At 41.4% G+C, this 16,301-nt stretch overlaps 1 protein-coding gene across 1 annotated transcript; it reads left to right on the forward strand.

Annotated features, from left to right (window-relative positions):
* The first annotated feature begins 359 nt into the window (after positions 1–359).
* On the forward strand, positions 360–3,223 carry LOC148030597 (uncharacterized). The gene is made up of 2 exons (XM_087687284.1): positions 360–636; positions 1,015–3,223. The coding sequence occupies exons 1-2, from the start codon at positions 400–402 to the stop codon at positions 2,938–2,940; spliced, it is 2,163 nt and encodes a 720-aa protein (XP_087543410.1). The 5' UTR covers positions 360–399; the 3' UTR covers positions 2,941–3,223.
* The last annotated feature ends 13,078 nt before the right edge of the window (positions 3,224–16,301 follow it).

The raw sequence follows: 16,301 nt of genomic DNA on the forward strand, positions 1-16,301 counted from the left end.
GGCAATAGACGCGGTAATAAACGCGCCCGACATTTTTTAACATAGTTCAAATATTACGTCTACAAGCACATCTATGGAGCCTTTTTGTTGTAGTGAATGAAAATGTAATCTAGCCAGATCCATCTTTCCTAATTAAGGGTACACACCAAATACATAGAATTGAAGAAAATGTAGTCTAGCTAGGTCCATATTTCCTAATTACGGGCATACACCAAATACATGGAATTGAAGTTCAAAAATCTCTCCAAAAATATGAGTTGAAAGTCCCTATGTACCACTCAACATAAAGGTCGAAAGCCGTCAGTACTTAATCGTTAAAAATGAAGACTAGAACAAAGGCTTGGTAGTTCCTTTCGAAGTGCATTTTTGCAATTGCAATTGCAGCAGCTGCCGATAGCCATGGCGTCCGAGTACCTGCCCGTTCACCCGCCTGATTCTCCCTCAACGAGCAGTAGACGCCGCCCCCGCTCTCCTTCCTCCCCGGCCGCATCGACTAAACCACAAGATCGTTATAGCCAGCCGCAGTCCCCTCGCAGCAATATCCACACCCCATCCAGAACCCTCGCTCGCCACCTCGTCCCCTCACCCGTTCCTCTGCCGTTTCCTGCAATTTCTTCATTCAGATCACTTCGGATTGTAAACACTTGAACCTTCTGTTCTTAACTTTATGCGTACAGTTTTTCTGCTCCTTAATCCGAGATTTCTTGATTTTTTGCTCTAGTACGATTCTGAATTAAGCGTTTAAGCCCCTCCTGTTTTCTACAAATGCAAGAATTTTGTCGCATTTTGCAATCTCGATGGTAAAACATCATAGATTATCCGGATAGCAGCTTCTTTGAGCAGCAAGTTTTATTGCTGCTAAAGCGTTGTAAAATAGTTTTCTTGGTTCCATATGAGTTCTGTTGTTGTCATTGTTATCTTCGTTTCTTTCGCAATGGAACGTGATTCTTATGGATCTCCACGGGTTTCCACCTACAAGTTTACCATGAGCTGCGGTAATACTCCTTTATGCAGGACATGTACAGAGGGAGACAGCGACTCGATAATAATCATCCGTTGTCTACTGCAGCAACCGAGATGGCTGCCGGTCAAAGCAGTCGCCAGACTCCGCCAGTTTCTACAGATAAGAGTACAGCTGCGCATAAATCAAACGTCCTGCTACGCTTTCTTCGTCGTCTGATTGTTTGCTGCTTTGGAGGTTCACTAGACATAGAGGAAGGTAATCTGCAAGCGTCTGAATCGGCCGACAGACAGATCACAACTTCTGAACGCGGATCGTCATCTAACCCCCCGGGAAACTTGCAAAGATCTGATCCAAGCAGCAGCCAAGGTGGCTTTACCTCTGAACGTCAGCAGTCAAGACGCGCAAGCTGGAGATCTAGAACACGCACTCTTAGCAGGTTCTACCAGGAAAGCAAAGCAGGAGATAGCCAAGACAACTTGAAGCAAAATGAAACGAAGCGTGGTGCTCTAATTGCAGCTCAAGGGGATGATCTTGGCAAAAGGCCTAGTCTCCTTGAGTATCTTCAAGCAGACCAGGATAATGATGCAGACCAGAAAATGTATAGTCTACTTAAGTATGTGAGAGCAGACCAGGATGAGCTGGTAGCTGTAGCCATGCACGACCAGCTTCAAAGACCGTACGAGAAGGTCAAAAGGTGCGGAGGAGATTGTCCTTATGATCAAACAAATGGTAGATTGGCTCAAGGTACATATCAGAAGCCCTTGCACCAAAGTGATAAAGAAAGGAGGGACTCGCAATATTCGCCTGATCATGGCGGTGAGGTTAAAACTTGTAGGCCTGAAATAGCTGAGAAAACGGAGCGAACTGTGCAGTTCATGGAAGGGAACAGCGATATTCAGAGTGTGAAAGAAGGTGGCGATGTATTTGATCAAAGTAAGCCTATATCAATGTCAATGGTATACAAGCTTGCAAAGTTGGATGCCAACATGGAGTCGAAATTTGAGCAAGTAATAAAAGCCATCCACGTGGTTGGAGAGCAAGTGCGTGCTTGCAGCAGCTTAAACACAGGTTCAAATAAGGAGCACAGACATTCAGAAGCGTTGAGACCGACCAAGAATAAAGATGATACAGATCAAGCAAACAGCAACTCTTCAATGAATATGGCGGCATCGACTAATACCAGCTCCAGAACTATGTTGACCGCGAAGAGCGAGTTTTCATCTTCAGCGAATCTGCACGATCAGCCACTGGATTATTATAATGGCCGCAGTTTGCCTGATCCTGATTCGACTCCCATCAGGCCGGCGTTCCAAGAAGTCGTAGAAAGGGCAAGGCTGAAGTTGCGCGTCTTGACTGGGCTGCTCATAGCGGAGAAGGATGCCAAGCTAATGTCTGCGAGGGATTTCTCCAACAGGAAACTCATGCTGGTAGAGATGATGAGCCGTCACATGCAGCAGCAGGGAAATGCCTACAATCTGATTGTCGAGAAGCCATGGCATATCAAATACGCCTTGGACCATTGTGTAAACTTTATCTTCTTTAGAGGTGGTCTTCATCGCGGTGCAAGTTCAAGTCGATGCACCGATCATGCGCTTGCTCATCATGGCATGCCGTTGGTGACCTTCTGTGAATCGAGGATGCGCGGGATTGAGGCGTTCATAGGCTGTGAGGAGAAGGCATGGTCCGGTACCTTAAGGGAAGTATGCTGGGAAACGGCCGTTTGCTGCTGGCAAGTCTATACATTACTGTACTTCATAAGTGGAGGCAGTAGCTCTGTTAGAGTGCTGCATCCTCTTCGTTGCAATGCCTTCGATGAATGCTCCATGGACCCCCTGGACACAGCCGATTTCTATGCCTTCCAGCCAACCGTTCTGTTTACCATCTTCTCTGGCTTCATGGTAGAAGAAAGAATTCTCTGCAAGGCACAAGTATACCTCGAGCCCAAGAACGCCCGCATCACGCTTCATGCAGCCTAATTTGACTACATGACATATAGAACTATACGGTGACACTGCGACCTGTTCAGAGAGACAAAGGTTCAGGACATTGAATACAGTTTGGGCATATTGATTGTTGCAGAGATGGTGTTGATTACATTCCGAGATTCTGCACACTATACGTCCACAGGAAATTTATAACCAACATTAAGGAAATTAGTTGTACGTTTTTAAATCATTTAGTGGACCAAGCTTCCTGAATCATGGTTATTCGTCTTTCAAAGGGAAAATATTCTGATTGTAGAGGTAACAGTCTTTAAGACTCAAGAGTATTATGTCTATGTAGTGGGAGATAATGGTTGAAATAGATGCATTGCACGTGACAAACCAACTCTTGTGAGAGCAGGCTGCAGCAATTGTTTACATGAGAACATTTTGTCTGCAAACCACTCTTAAATACTTAATTAAGTATATGGTGCATTCCACTTTTAAGAGAGTAGTTAAGTTTTGTTCTACTTGGTTCGCCTAATATGTATGAAAATGAAAACTAGCTTCCAATCTTATTCAACACATGCATGGCACAATACAACCACTAAAATATATAATATAAATACCTATGCTGCAATTGATGGAAATACTCATCTAGGTGAAAAGTTAGTGTGAGCCACCAAATACTAGCATTTTCATGGCAATAATCGGCCACAATTGCACCATCATTGGAAATACTATTATTTATCATTATCAGGATTTTTCGGCAACTACAACAGTAAATATTGAGGTATTGTTGATCTTTTTAAAAGACATAGCTATGAATAAATGTTGCATTCAATCTGTAGCAAATAGTGCTATTGTTCTTATTAGGCCGTGCATTACAACAATGACTTGGACTATACATTACAAACTAAAATTGGATATATTTTTTAATTTTCAAATTCCAAACGTTTTACATATATTACATATCAAAAGGGCATTATAGGTATACAAAATCAAATGATCGAAAACATGGCCAACTTACGCAAAACATGCCCTACATATTGTCCTACATATTCTTTCATCTCTTTCTTGGCTTTGTCCGTGTCCTACATATTGTAGGAAGTGGTTCTTGCATCTAGATCAATCATCTTGTCCACATCTCTGTTGTCATCTTCATGGAAGACAATGGGGATTCCATTGTTCTAATATGGCTCTTACCAACTCAATGTGTCTATGCGCTATCTCATAGTGTATCTATTTTGGTCAATTGTCTTATAAGAGATCTATCATGCATATTGGAATAGAGGGCATTGTATCTACTTTGGCTTGGTTTGCAATTACTAACTTTTCATTTTTCACACTCATAATTTCACTAGCTTTTTTACATTGCTCCTCATCTATGGAGGGTAGGTTCAACAATGCAAGCATATGCATCCAGTCACATGTAGCTTCAAGATAAAGGATGTACGTGTTAAGTAGTCAAGTATTCAGAGCTCACAATGAGTCTCCCTTTACCATTTCAAGATGGCATCTAGATTTAGTCTAGTGGGCCTCCATGTCTCCATCTCTATTAAAATTGTATCAAGTTGATTTCCAAAGAAAACAAGTCCATTTCTTCAATCCTCAATTAGCCTAACATACCTCATGTATAGGACCTTTTGAATGTGAGATCATAGCCCATTCTTTTCATTGAAATAAAATTAATTGAATATTGTACTTCCCCAACCTTAACTCATAGACTTAACTGCTCCTAATAGCTTTACCTTGGATCCATCAGCCCATTGTTAGCTGGAAGTGCACATTCTCGATCAATGGACTCACTACGAGATATATGCCTCATACCAACATTCAAAGCAACGAAAATGTTCATAAAATTTTTTTCCCCTTTGTCGAAAAAAACTTCGGTATTAGCGACGCCTATAGTGACGATTTACGATGCTAACTACGACACTAATAGCGACGGTCACATGATCAAAAAAGAAGAGGATGTGCACTCCATGGATCGAAGAGCAAGCTATAGATCCTCACCATCTGAAAGCTCATCCCACCGCAAAGGAGCATCGAAGGGACTTTGCAAAAAAAGAAACAATTACACATCAGCCCACTATACAATAATGCATTTTAATTAAAACTAGTAACTACAAACAAGAAACATAAGTGACTTATTGGGCCGCAGCATCCATATAATCTGTTGATCAATGCAATGAGACCGTGTCTCTCTACATATCAAGTCTCTAGGCCGGTGGGATAGCGGTTTGTAATGGAGTACTGCAAAGAAAACAAAATACAATTGTTAGAAACAGGATTGTCAATACAAGGGAGATTGCAAAAAATAAGCAATTAGAATAAAATAAAAACTTACAAAGTCCTCCAAATAAGCCATGTGGCCGCTATTCCCAAGATGATGGACCACTCCTACCTCTAGTCGTGCCCTCACCGCCTCACGTTGCTGTCTCCAACGTCCTTGAGAATCTTTAGCCTCCTCCTTGATTTGACACTAGTCATCTACATCTAGCCATTTGAGCTTTGAGGCCGCACTCTTAAGTGCCTTGCATGCATTCCATCATTTATGTGACATGTACACACGTATGCACTCCATCATCCAACCAGTGAAAAACCTATCTACTGCGACAGGTACCGAAAACTCCTCATGCAAGGATGCTACTATGTAGTCCTTGCTCCCCTCCAGTATGTTCTTCCAATGATCCAAGATGTTGTGGTGAAAAACTTGTTGACAAAACTCTCTCATACGAGCCATCACCCTCCTCCCCTCATCATTCATGATGATGACTCTTGTCCTATCATCTACAAGGTATCCATACTCCTCTAGGGAGTATGCCTAAGATGTATCCTCTCCCACTTGCGACCATGCTCCTGGGCATATCCATGAGACCCCTGTACATTTGGTGTACCTACAGGGATGGTATCTCTCGAAGTAGCACCCATAGAGGTGCCACCTACGGACGATTAAGCAGAAGATGGAGTGAGTGGAGTAGACGTTCCCACAAGTGTGATAAAATCCATAGATGATGCAACTCTAGCAGAACGACAAGATGGAGACACTGCAACGATATCTCCATAACAACCACTTGAGCCACACTCTCTCAAACTTGCACAAGAGCGAGGAGTAGCACCTATATTCTAAGCTGACCGCGGGCTCACTGCATCCACATCTCTGCAGTATCTCCCAGAACCACTCCCTTCATCTGACCCAAGCCTGGAGCGTCGACTTCATCTACTGAAAATCGTAGCATCAGTGGGCACCAAAGTAGATTTAAGAGAACGGCCTAATGGTGTTGGAGACAGCTTCTGATCTGCCATATCTCTGATTAGAGCCATCTAATCTGGAGACATATGTGTGAAGATCCCTTGTAGCTCCTCGTCGCTCATCGTGCAGATCCAAACATCCACAAAGGTCACTTGCGTACATATAAAAAATGATGCTAGCATAATCAATATAAATCAAGCAAAGCATAGTAATATAAATCTTTAAAAAATGGTCTTACTTAAAACATATACCTTATGTACCTCTATAAGCAATTCATCAACGAAATGAGTAGGTGGATACTCCAAGTATGAAGTACCCTATGGTCCCATATCAATCTCCTAACACAACTCTGCATGCACTGGAAGGTCGATAGATAGGTCACCACAAAAAGATGCATTTCCATCATTGTTACCCATTATGGCTCCTCTACATGCTCCAAGCTTTCAATGGTCTCCACCCCTTGCAATATCGACCCCTCTATTTGCATACTATCCTCATCTACACTAGGAACATTGCTTTCATCATATACTCTCGCACTTCGGGGAGCTGAAGGTACAACGTACCACCATTGAGGTTGTCGGAGGTTTGGATAGAAAATTACTTGCTCAAAATCACGTACAAGAGAGATTTAAATTTTGTGACATGTACCATGTTGTAATAAAATTTAAGAAAACATGAGTTTAAGGATTTATTCACAATGGGCGAGCGATACAAACGTGTTGTGCAAATCCATCCATATTTTTTCGGAATCTATTTTGAGAAATCTAGATGGATCTCATCGAACTGTTTCCCTAGCTCCTTCAAGTACCACTTTGAATCACTACACATCGAATAGGATCATGGAGAAGCTACGGTATTCCATCCTAATAATACTTTGCAAGTTTCCAAAATACTCCATCTCATCTATAACAGTGTTTAAATCCATTGCTCATCGTTGGCTCTCTTGCTCGAACTTTGCCATGATACCACAATCTGTTGTGGAGTGCGTTTTGTCGATACGCTCCAGGCAGAAATGATGTCCACAAGACCACGTGCACTGTATATTTTGTACTGTACATTGAAAAAGTTAATTACTTGTCACATATAAAATCTAGGTATGACAAAACCTAAACATGTCCTCACCTTTGGACTACATCCCCTCAAGAATTCCCACTCCTCAGTTGAGACCTCTCCCTCTTCACAAGATGCTCCAGTGAAAGCTCCATGCAACCATCGTGTTCACATAAACCGCGGCATCTCCTTCATGCCCTCGGGATATCGAACCGGTCGATGGTGCGCACTACATCAAAATTCAAATTGTGCTCCTTCCCGATCTTTCCTGGCTTGCTCATATTGGGGAGCCACATTTCCATGGAGGAATGATGCAACATACAAAAAAGATTCACTTTCTCCTCCATTTGAGCATCCATCATTTTTTCTATCCCATTTCCAACCACCACGTCTCTGGTCAATCTATCATCGTCTATCAGTGACCATAGCATACTATTGTGTGACTCCACTATTGGTAGCCACTATGAAATATGTACTAACGCCTTAGACGCCAACCAACCTTTAGTCATGCTATCTTCTAACTAAGCTCCTTGTTGCACAAAACCTTTTAGGGTTTTCATGAAGCGCTCCAAGAAGAACATCCATTGCGTATGGACAGGTCCTGCAATCTCTACTTCCTCTACAAGATGCACTAGGAGGTGGGTTTGTATCATGAGCATGTTGGTGGGCAAGTACTTCTCAAAGAGACAGACAGTCTTCATTGCTCCCCGCCTTGCAGATTTAATAGAGAATGTCTTTATCTCCTTCTGTGAGATCCATTGCACTAAATTTGAAAACCTGTAAATTGCTCTGCATATTTCTAGAGTAAAGCATCCCGTGATCGCAATCGGTAGTATAAACTGCCACAAATGAAGAAGCATTGAGAACAATGACTAGAATCCAAATAGCAAAATACACAGGCCACTTACAATCCATTCGTAGTATAAACATGACATATCTTATGCCAATCATGGGATTTTAACCCTTGATAATTGGTAGTCTTTAGAAAGCGCAGACCTAAGGGAACGCATCATACCCATCCAAGTGCAGATAGACTTGATAATTTTCTTCACAATGCGCTCTTCTTTATTGGACAAAACCCAAGGAGTGCAAGGTAGCTACAAGTGACCATCAGCACTCGAATGCGCTCAAAGCACCTCCATCTTTCCTATCTCCTTCAAATCCATTCGTGCCCCTACAGTGTCTCTCTTTCCTATGATGTGGTCCCATAGTAAGTTGCCCACATTCTTGGAAATATGCATGGGATCCAATAAGTGGTTGATCTGTAAAAGTGGGTCCAATACGACAACTCATAAAAAATTGAGAACTGTCGCATTCCTTTTGGATGTGACTCCATGTGGATCATTTTTAGCTCGTACCAGCTTTGAGCGTTCATTCAAGTTGGAGGTCCTCTAAGAAAACCTTCCCTCAGTTCATGACCCTCTGGCAAGAAAGTGATGTGTCCTTGATATACCATTTTCTTCATGGTTTGTGACCTTCGGCCTACACAATGGACATGCATGATAACTTGAGGTAACCAAACCTGTCCCAACACCTCTAGCTTATGAATACAAACTTGAATGAGCTATGATAGATATTACCAACAAGAAGAGAAGCCTACTTACCTGAGCACTCCCCGAATCTTGGAAAGTCATGCATGGTCCACATGAGAATGGCTCGAACCATCGACCATCACGCTTCCTCATATCTTCCATGAGACGAACCCCTCCTCCCACAAAATCTTAAGTTTATCAACTAATGGATTGTGAGGTGTCTCCTCCATCAAACCTGAAGGAGTCCTCATAAAGTAGTCCACTTAAATTCATATCCATGCACATCACCATCTCGTCTCCCTATGGGAAACCTTGGACTTAGTTGAGCATGGGAATCTTTATTCTACTTCACAAGGGAAGCATAGACAAGTCACCCCTAATAGCAATCTAATGCCCACCTAAGAAAGACCACTTTGTAATCAATCGAAGGTAGGAGTGAGGTTAGCGGCACACTTGGTTCAAATAGAGTGAGAGAAGGGGGAGAGTATAATTCGATCCCCCTACCCATAAGGTAAAATCTCAGCTCTAGCCCCCGAAATGGTGTTAAACCTGCTAACTAATCCTACCGGTATTGGGAGGGTGACGATTTAATTAGCTCTATCTAGTGTTAGAAAGTTACCCGACTTATTGCATCAAGATCAAAGCCTCCCACTTTCCTCAATGGATTTTCTTAGTTTTCTAATTAGCAAAGCATACTACAACATTGTTTGGACATATAAAATCAGCTTTCTTTTATTACCCCGTTAAACTAAGCTCATTAAACTTGATCTTTAGCACATAATAAACAATTTGAAAAGCAGATATTTTATTTCACCATCACTTCATAGAGTGATACAAAACCTGTCTTTTCACAGAAAGATACCGTCCAGTTTAGGATAAGATCTTCCAACTTGGGGGGTCCACTAGGGTTTGCCATATGGTACCATGTGAGTGTAAGGGAGGGGGTTATTTAAGGGAAGGAAGGTACATTTTATAAGGTAAGGTCCCATAAATAGGGGATAGATAAGGGTTATTTTCATATATTTCTTGCACGCAGGTGACACCTCCTTATTACTCTAGTGAATCCCCCATGCCTTACTATTCTTCAGGATTGGGCTATATGTGATCGCACTCCATCCGCAGTCAAAGGGGAATTTACTAGCTTAGAGTCCCTCTAAGATTCCCTGAGCCTCCGAAGCCATCCTACATAATAGGGGCACTTGCCACTCAACCCTTTGCCCTCTCAGGTACTCGAGTGATCAAAAACCAAAAACACCTACCTCCCTCGGGAGCATAGGACCCCCACCCGCAGGTGAGTTTTTCCACACTCCATAGTGTGTAAGGGAGCATTGGGTTGGGGACCCCAATATCCCAAACCACCACAATACATAATTCGTGTGGCTATGCAAGCCTAGAATCATAAGAGTCATAATTTGTCATTCACAAATTCAAAAATAGTCATAACCATAAGACATTTTAACACAATTGTCAATGCAATGCATAGAATCTATCCCCTTCATCAATTTCCCTGTTCCTTCCTAAAAATCATTTGATGATACCAATATGCTTTTACAAGTCTAAGTAAGTTATAACTAATCGTGATCCTTTTATTAGGTACTAACCTGATTATCTTCGTTTGGCCATCCATCGTGAATACAGTTTATAGCCGCAACCTCGATTTATTGTGGGATGGATGGTTCTTTGGTTTGAATGGATTCGGGGTTAACTTCTTCTTGTGCTTCAGTATCGTGTTGAGTTCCATCAACATCAACCATTTCCTCGTGTTGAGGAGCTCTCTGAACGTGACCTCGCTCAGCATCTTGATGTCTCCATGGAAAAAGCTTTGATGGGTTCGGGTAGCGCTTCCATGTAGGGTTGGAGAAAGAAAGACAGAAAGAGAGGCTCCGCTGATTGCAGTAGAGCTTCGTCACGTCAATAGAAGCAGAGAGACTTCTGTATGGGTCATTGTGTGTCTGTGTGTGTTTGACGTGATGCCCTACCCTTGTTTATATAGTTGTGGGGGGAGGGGGGGTTAAAGAGAGAACGATGACATCATTGATGAGAAAGAGAGAACACTTTCTTGATGACATCATTGATGACAAAGAGAGAACGCGGGAAAAATTGCGAGAATCTATAAAAAATAGATGAAGTTAATGATTTTCGTAAATCGTGTTATTTTTATCGATTTTTTGTCTTGGACAAGTTATTCCTTCCAAAATAAGTCAAAATATATATTTGGATCCGTCTAAAGTGGAAATTAAGTCATCTAAATATTATACTAGAGATTTCAAACTATTTTAGTAAACCAGTCCTACTTCTTGTAAATCCTATAGAGATTCAGTAAATTTTTTCCATGTGTGGACGTGCAATATAAATTTATTTTCTTTGGAATGTATACGCACATTGTTTATTAAAATAAACTAAATAATGGGGGCATTATATTCCCCCCTCAGATAAATCATGTCCTCATCTCGAGAGAAATTGGGGATATTCTTTCATAAGGGTTGCCTCATTGACCCACGTGGCATCTTCTTCAGGATAATCCTTCCATTGTACAGCTAGGTGTTCTCTTGGAATTCGACTTCAAAGAGGTTTTTTCCTTATATCTAGGGAAACTTCAATTTGAGTTAGACAGCCATATAACTGAAACAGAATTTTGAATCCTATGACTAGGATGCTATGATTGCATTCTGGGAATGGATTGGATCAAGAAGAATAAAGCCCAGATTCTATGTGTTGAAGAGGAAATAATCTTTCAAGACTTGAAAGGAGAAACCGTAAATGCATATGGGAAAGCTGAAAGAAATAGAGTCCAACTAACCAAGGCAAGTCGACTCAAGAAGGGATTGAAGAAAGGACCACCAATCTACATGATCCGATTGAATAAGGTAAAAAAGACTAATGAAGACACTCTACCTTCGTGGATCAATGACTTGAAGGATGTCTTCCCAGAAGAATTGACTCAACTACCTCCAAATCAATGACTTCAAGGATGTCTTCCCAGAAGAATTGACTCAACTGCCTCAAAATCATGAGGTTGATCATGAAATAAAGTTGATTCCCGGAGTTGAGCCAATGTCAAAACGACTGTACAAAATGTATATTCCTGAAGCTACAGTTGAGCTTAAGGAACAATTGAGGCAACTGATAGAGTAAGAATTTATCCACCCAATTAATTCACCTTGGGGAGCACCTGTCCTCTTCTAGAAAAAGAAGGATGGAAAACTTAGACTCTGCATTGACTTCAGGGGACTAAACCAAGTTACGATAAAAAACAAGTATCCCATACCTAGGATAGATGAACTTTTAGACCGCCTACACGGAGCCAAGGTTTTTTCCAAGATTGATCTAAGGTGTGGATACTATCAAATTCGAAAAAAGAAACAAGATATCCCAAAGATTTCCTTTAGCACTAGCTATAGTCATTATGAATTTTTAGTCATGCCATTCAGATTGACTAATGCCCCAGCTACATTCAATCGTCTAATGCGACATCTTTCGACCATATCTATATGATTTTGTGCTAGTGTTTTTTGAGGATATAATAGTATACACCAAATCAATAGAGGAAAATGAAGGTCACTTAAAGATTGTCCTAGTAACACCCCATGAAAATCAGTTCCATGCCAAGATGAGTAAATGCATATTTCTCACTAACAGGATTGAATATCTTGGATACATTGTTTTTGCTAATGGAATTACTGTAGACCCTACCAAAGTAAAAGATATCTTGGAATGGCCAATACCTAAGACAATAAAAGACATCTGTGGATTTTTGGGATTGATAGGATGGTATCAAATCTTCATCAAGGATTATTCCCTCATTGATGCACCCTTGACAAATCTTTTGAAGAAAAATACAGTAATCATTTGGACCGATGAGCATCAAGAAAGCTTTAATAAGCTTAAAGAAACTATAACCACTGCACCTATATTAAAAATCCCTGACTTCAATCAACCATTTGAAGTGATCATTGATGCAAGTGGACTTGCAATCGGTGGTATGCTAGTACAAGAAGGAAGACCAATGGCCTATACTTCCAGGAAATTGAAACCCTATGAGTCCAACTATGCCACTCATGACCTTGAGTTACTTGCACTAATCCATGCCTTGAAACTGTGGAGACACTATCTATTGGGAAGGGAATTCACTTTAGTGACATATCATAAAAGTCTTAAGTGGATCTTTACTCAAGCTAACCTAAACATGAGGCAAAGAAGATGGATAGAGATATTGCAAGAATTTGATTTTAAAATCAAATATCATCCAAAGGAAGAACAATGTTGTTGTAGATACATTAAGCCGAAAAGCCTTTCTTAATAGCATTTTAGAAGTTTGAAGCTTAAGAACCATATCCATACTTGATAACCCTATACTTGAGCTTGTATGCCAAGCTATTTCTCAGGATAAGGAATATGAAGGACTCATGGCTAAGGTACTTGAAGGGGGAAGATCTGACAAAGAAAGGTCTAAGATTAAGGATTATCGTGCTAGTAATGGTTGTCTATATTACCATGAGTGCCTTTGTATCCCAAAAAGACCAGAAGTGAGGGCCAAGATCTTATCGAAAGCACATGATAGCCCCATTGCAGGACATCCGGGGTATGCCAAGACACTCAACGCAATTTGTAAAAGCTAGCACTAGCCAAGATTAAAAAGGGATGTATTAAAGTATGTAACTCAATGCTTGACTTGGAGTTAAGGCAGAAATGATCAAGATGCCTGGAGAGTTACAACCCTTGGACATTCCACAAATGAAATGGGAATCAATAAGTATGGACTTTGTTGTTGGATTACCTATAGGGATATGACTCCATCATGGTAGTGGTTGATAGATTGACAAAAGTTGCACACTTAATACCAGTCTCAAAACAACCTATAAGTCATCTGTAATTGCTCGAGTCTTTATCAAAGAAGTATTTAGTCTACATGAATTGCCAAATAGCATAATCAGACCGAGACTCTAGATTCACCTCTAAGTTTTGGACTTGCATATTCCAAGCAATTAGAACGCGGCTATGCTTCAGTACTACTTATCATCCTCAAACTAATGGCCAAATTGAGACGGTGAACTAGACCATTGAAGATATTCTAAGGTCTTATTGACTTTTCGGGAAAAGGAGAATGCTAGAGCTTTCTTCTCCCCTGATAGACTAACATGGACATTAATTGGGTAAACAAGACCTCTCTTTCTCAAGGATATCAAACTACTACGCTTAGGAGAATATCTCCTAAGGATCTTAGCTCGTTATCTAGCCCTTTCATCTCTTTTGCCTTTCTCATGCCTATCATTATGCACTATATGGCAGCGTGGCCTAATGTGGCATTTGTAATATTCCGCATTGAGTAAATAATTGGGACTTATCGAAATTTTTTTAATTTTTCCCCCCTTATCCCTCCAGCCGACTGACGAGCTGGAGGGGGAGGGAAATAGAAGGAGTTGTAAGCTCCTTGGTGGAGGCTGTGGAGGGAGGGAGGACATGCGTGTCGACATGCAGGAGGAGAAGATCCCCCTCCCTTCCACTATTTAACCAGGGGGGGCCGCTGTACAGGAGGTAGGTGCTACCATGCTGCATGAAGAGTGAGGGCCGCGGAGATGCCAGACAAAAGACAAAGAAAGGAGGCGCTATCATTATCCCTACTGCCGCCCTGCAGAAGATAGAGGGAGGGCCACCACGAAGCAATCCAAGGCAGAAACCAGGAAGAAGGCAGAGCATCGTCTCTCTCTCTCTCCCTTTCGACCAGGAACAGGCCGTCTGCTGCCGCATATAGGCCGCCAGATGCGGCCACGAAGCCGTCAAACGGCTCGAAAATTTACCCCCTCCGTAAGCTTTTGGAAGCTTAGAAGCTTCCAAAGGGGGGGGCCTTCTTAGCCCCTTTTCCTTGGGCTTAAAAAACTCTGTGTTTATCCCTTAAGCCTTTCCCTTAGGCTTTAAAGGTCTTATCATCCCCCCCTGTGTTTAATCCATTAAGCCTGTCCCTTAGGCTTTAAAACCCTTATTACCCCCTCCCGGGTTTTTAATTTCCCCTCTAAGGCCTTGTTTCCCCCCCCTCTCGGGCTTTAAATCCCCCTTAAGGCCTTGTTTCCCCCCCCCCTCCCGGGCTTTAAATCCCCCTTAAGGCCTTGTTTCCCCCCCCCTCCTGCGCTTTAAATCCCCCTTAAGGCCTTGTTTTCCCCCCCCTCCCGGGTATAATTCCCCCTAAGGCCTTGTTTTTCCCCCTCCGGATTTTTTTTTAATCCCCCCAAAGCCCTTGCCCTTTCCCCCCCCCCCCCCCCCCCTCATAGCTCTTTAGACTACTCAAGTCACACCCATAGGCCTACTTTATCATTAGGCTACCTTGCGAACCTCCATTCTCTTGCATTAATTCCTTCACTTACTTTTTAGATCTTTTTGTGCAAGTGCTTCCTTAGTTGAGCTTTGTGATCTTAGTTTTATCAAACAAGTCGGTGTCCACACACTCCCATGTCCTAAAAAAAATTCCAATTCATCATCATGGTCTCATATGGTATTCCGTAAAGGAGAAATAGCCGTGAGTTAAAAGATAGGGAGGGAAGTAGAGGGAGTGAAAAGAGGGAGTGAAGGAGGAAGAATGGAAAAAAGGTAAAAGAAAAGGAAGGAGAAGACGGTGGAATTCCAAGAAGAAAAAGGAAAAGGCTATCTCACATTCGAACTACGATGCTGCCGAAGAAAGTCCAAGGTGTAGCGGCGGGAGGGTCATCTCCCGGTATCCATGTGGATATCTCACCTCCAAGCCAGGTTTTTTCTTCTTGGTGTTAATTCGGTTTTAAGTCAATCATGCAAAGAAAAATTGTTAAGGATAGATATATTTGTTCGAGCTATTTTAACGAAGGAGTTAGCTTATGAATGACAATGTATACAAATTAGCTTTCTTCAAATTGCATCAAGCATTATAAAATTATAGGCAAGATTAACCATTTACTATAGTAATATATTCCTAAAGTGTAGAAATTATATCTTGCACCATTAGACTTATTCCTTTCTCAAAGATTCATGGTAAATAGCTAAATTCAAGAAAGGTTTCTTCGATGCTCAAATTACTAGGGAGTTATCTTTGCTAGCTGCACATCTTAGCAAGGATATTGTCGCTATTTGGCATAAGTTCATCTTTTAAGAAAATGGAAGTTAAATGTTAGGAATTAACAAGTATAAAAATTAGATATACGCATTCATTTGGAAAGAAAATGTAAAATGGAACTGCTGGATGACACTCTATTAAGACTTTTCCCTTACTATTTCAGGTCTTGGGACTAATAAAGTGTGTATACACCAATTTCACAGCTAGGCCTTTTTGTCCCAAGGAGTATTTGTCGCTCTTTGTATCACCTTGGCATTATGCTATATGCCAAATTAAACTATATTGATTGGGAAAGTAAATTGTCACAAGGATAGTAAAACCGTGACAAGACGATTAATATTACCTTCCAAAAGATAACTGAACCAATCTAAACATAGAAACATTCATACCCTTAACACTTGACTACTTTCCTTACCGTAGGGACAATAAATTCATAAAGATAAGAAAGTAGGGTTTGTCCCTAAGATTCTTAAATGAAGAAACCCTAGGCCTGACATAC

This window comes from Lygodium microphyllum, chromosome 10 (assembly GCF_053477565.2).
Source record: "Lygodium microphyllum isolate KBCC chromosome 10, Lygodium_microphyllum_v1.1.10, whole genome shotgun sequence".
Taxonomy (NCBI): domain Eukaryota; kingdom Viridiplantae; phylum Streptophyta; class Polypodiopsida; order Schizaeales; family Lygodiaceae; genus Lygodium; species Lygodium microphyllum.

What these genes read in the sequence shown, in the direction of transcription:
- LOC148030597 (XM_087687284.1), top strand. Translation starts at nt 400, where the DNA reads ATGGCGTCCGAGTACCTGCCCGTTCACCCGCCTGATTCTCCCTCAACG. An exon ending in CATTCAGATCACTTCGGATT is followed by an intron (nt 637 to 1,014) that starts GTAAACACTTGA and finishes TCCTTTATGCAG; the next exon opens with GACATGTACAGAGGGAGACA.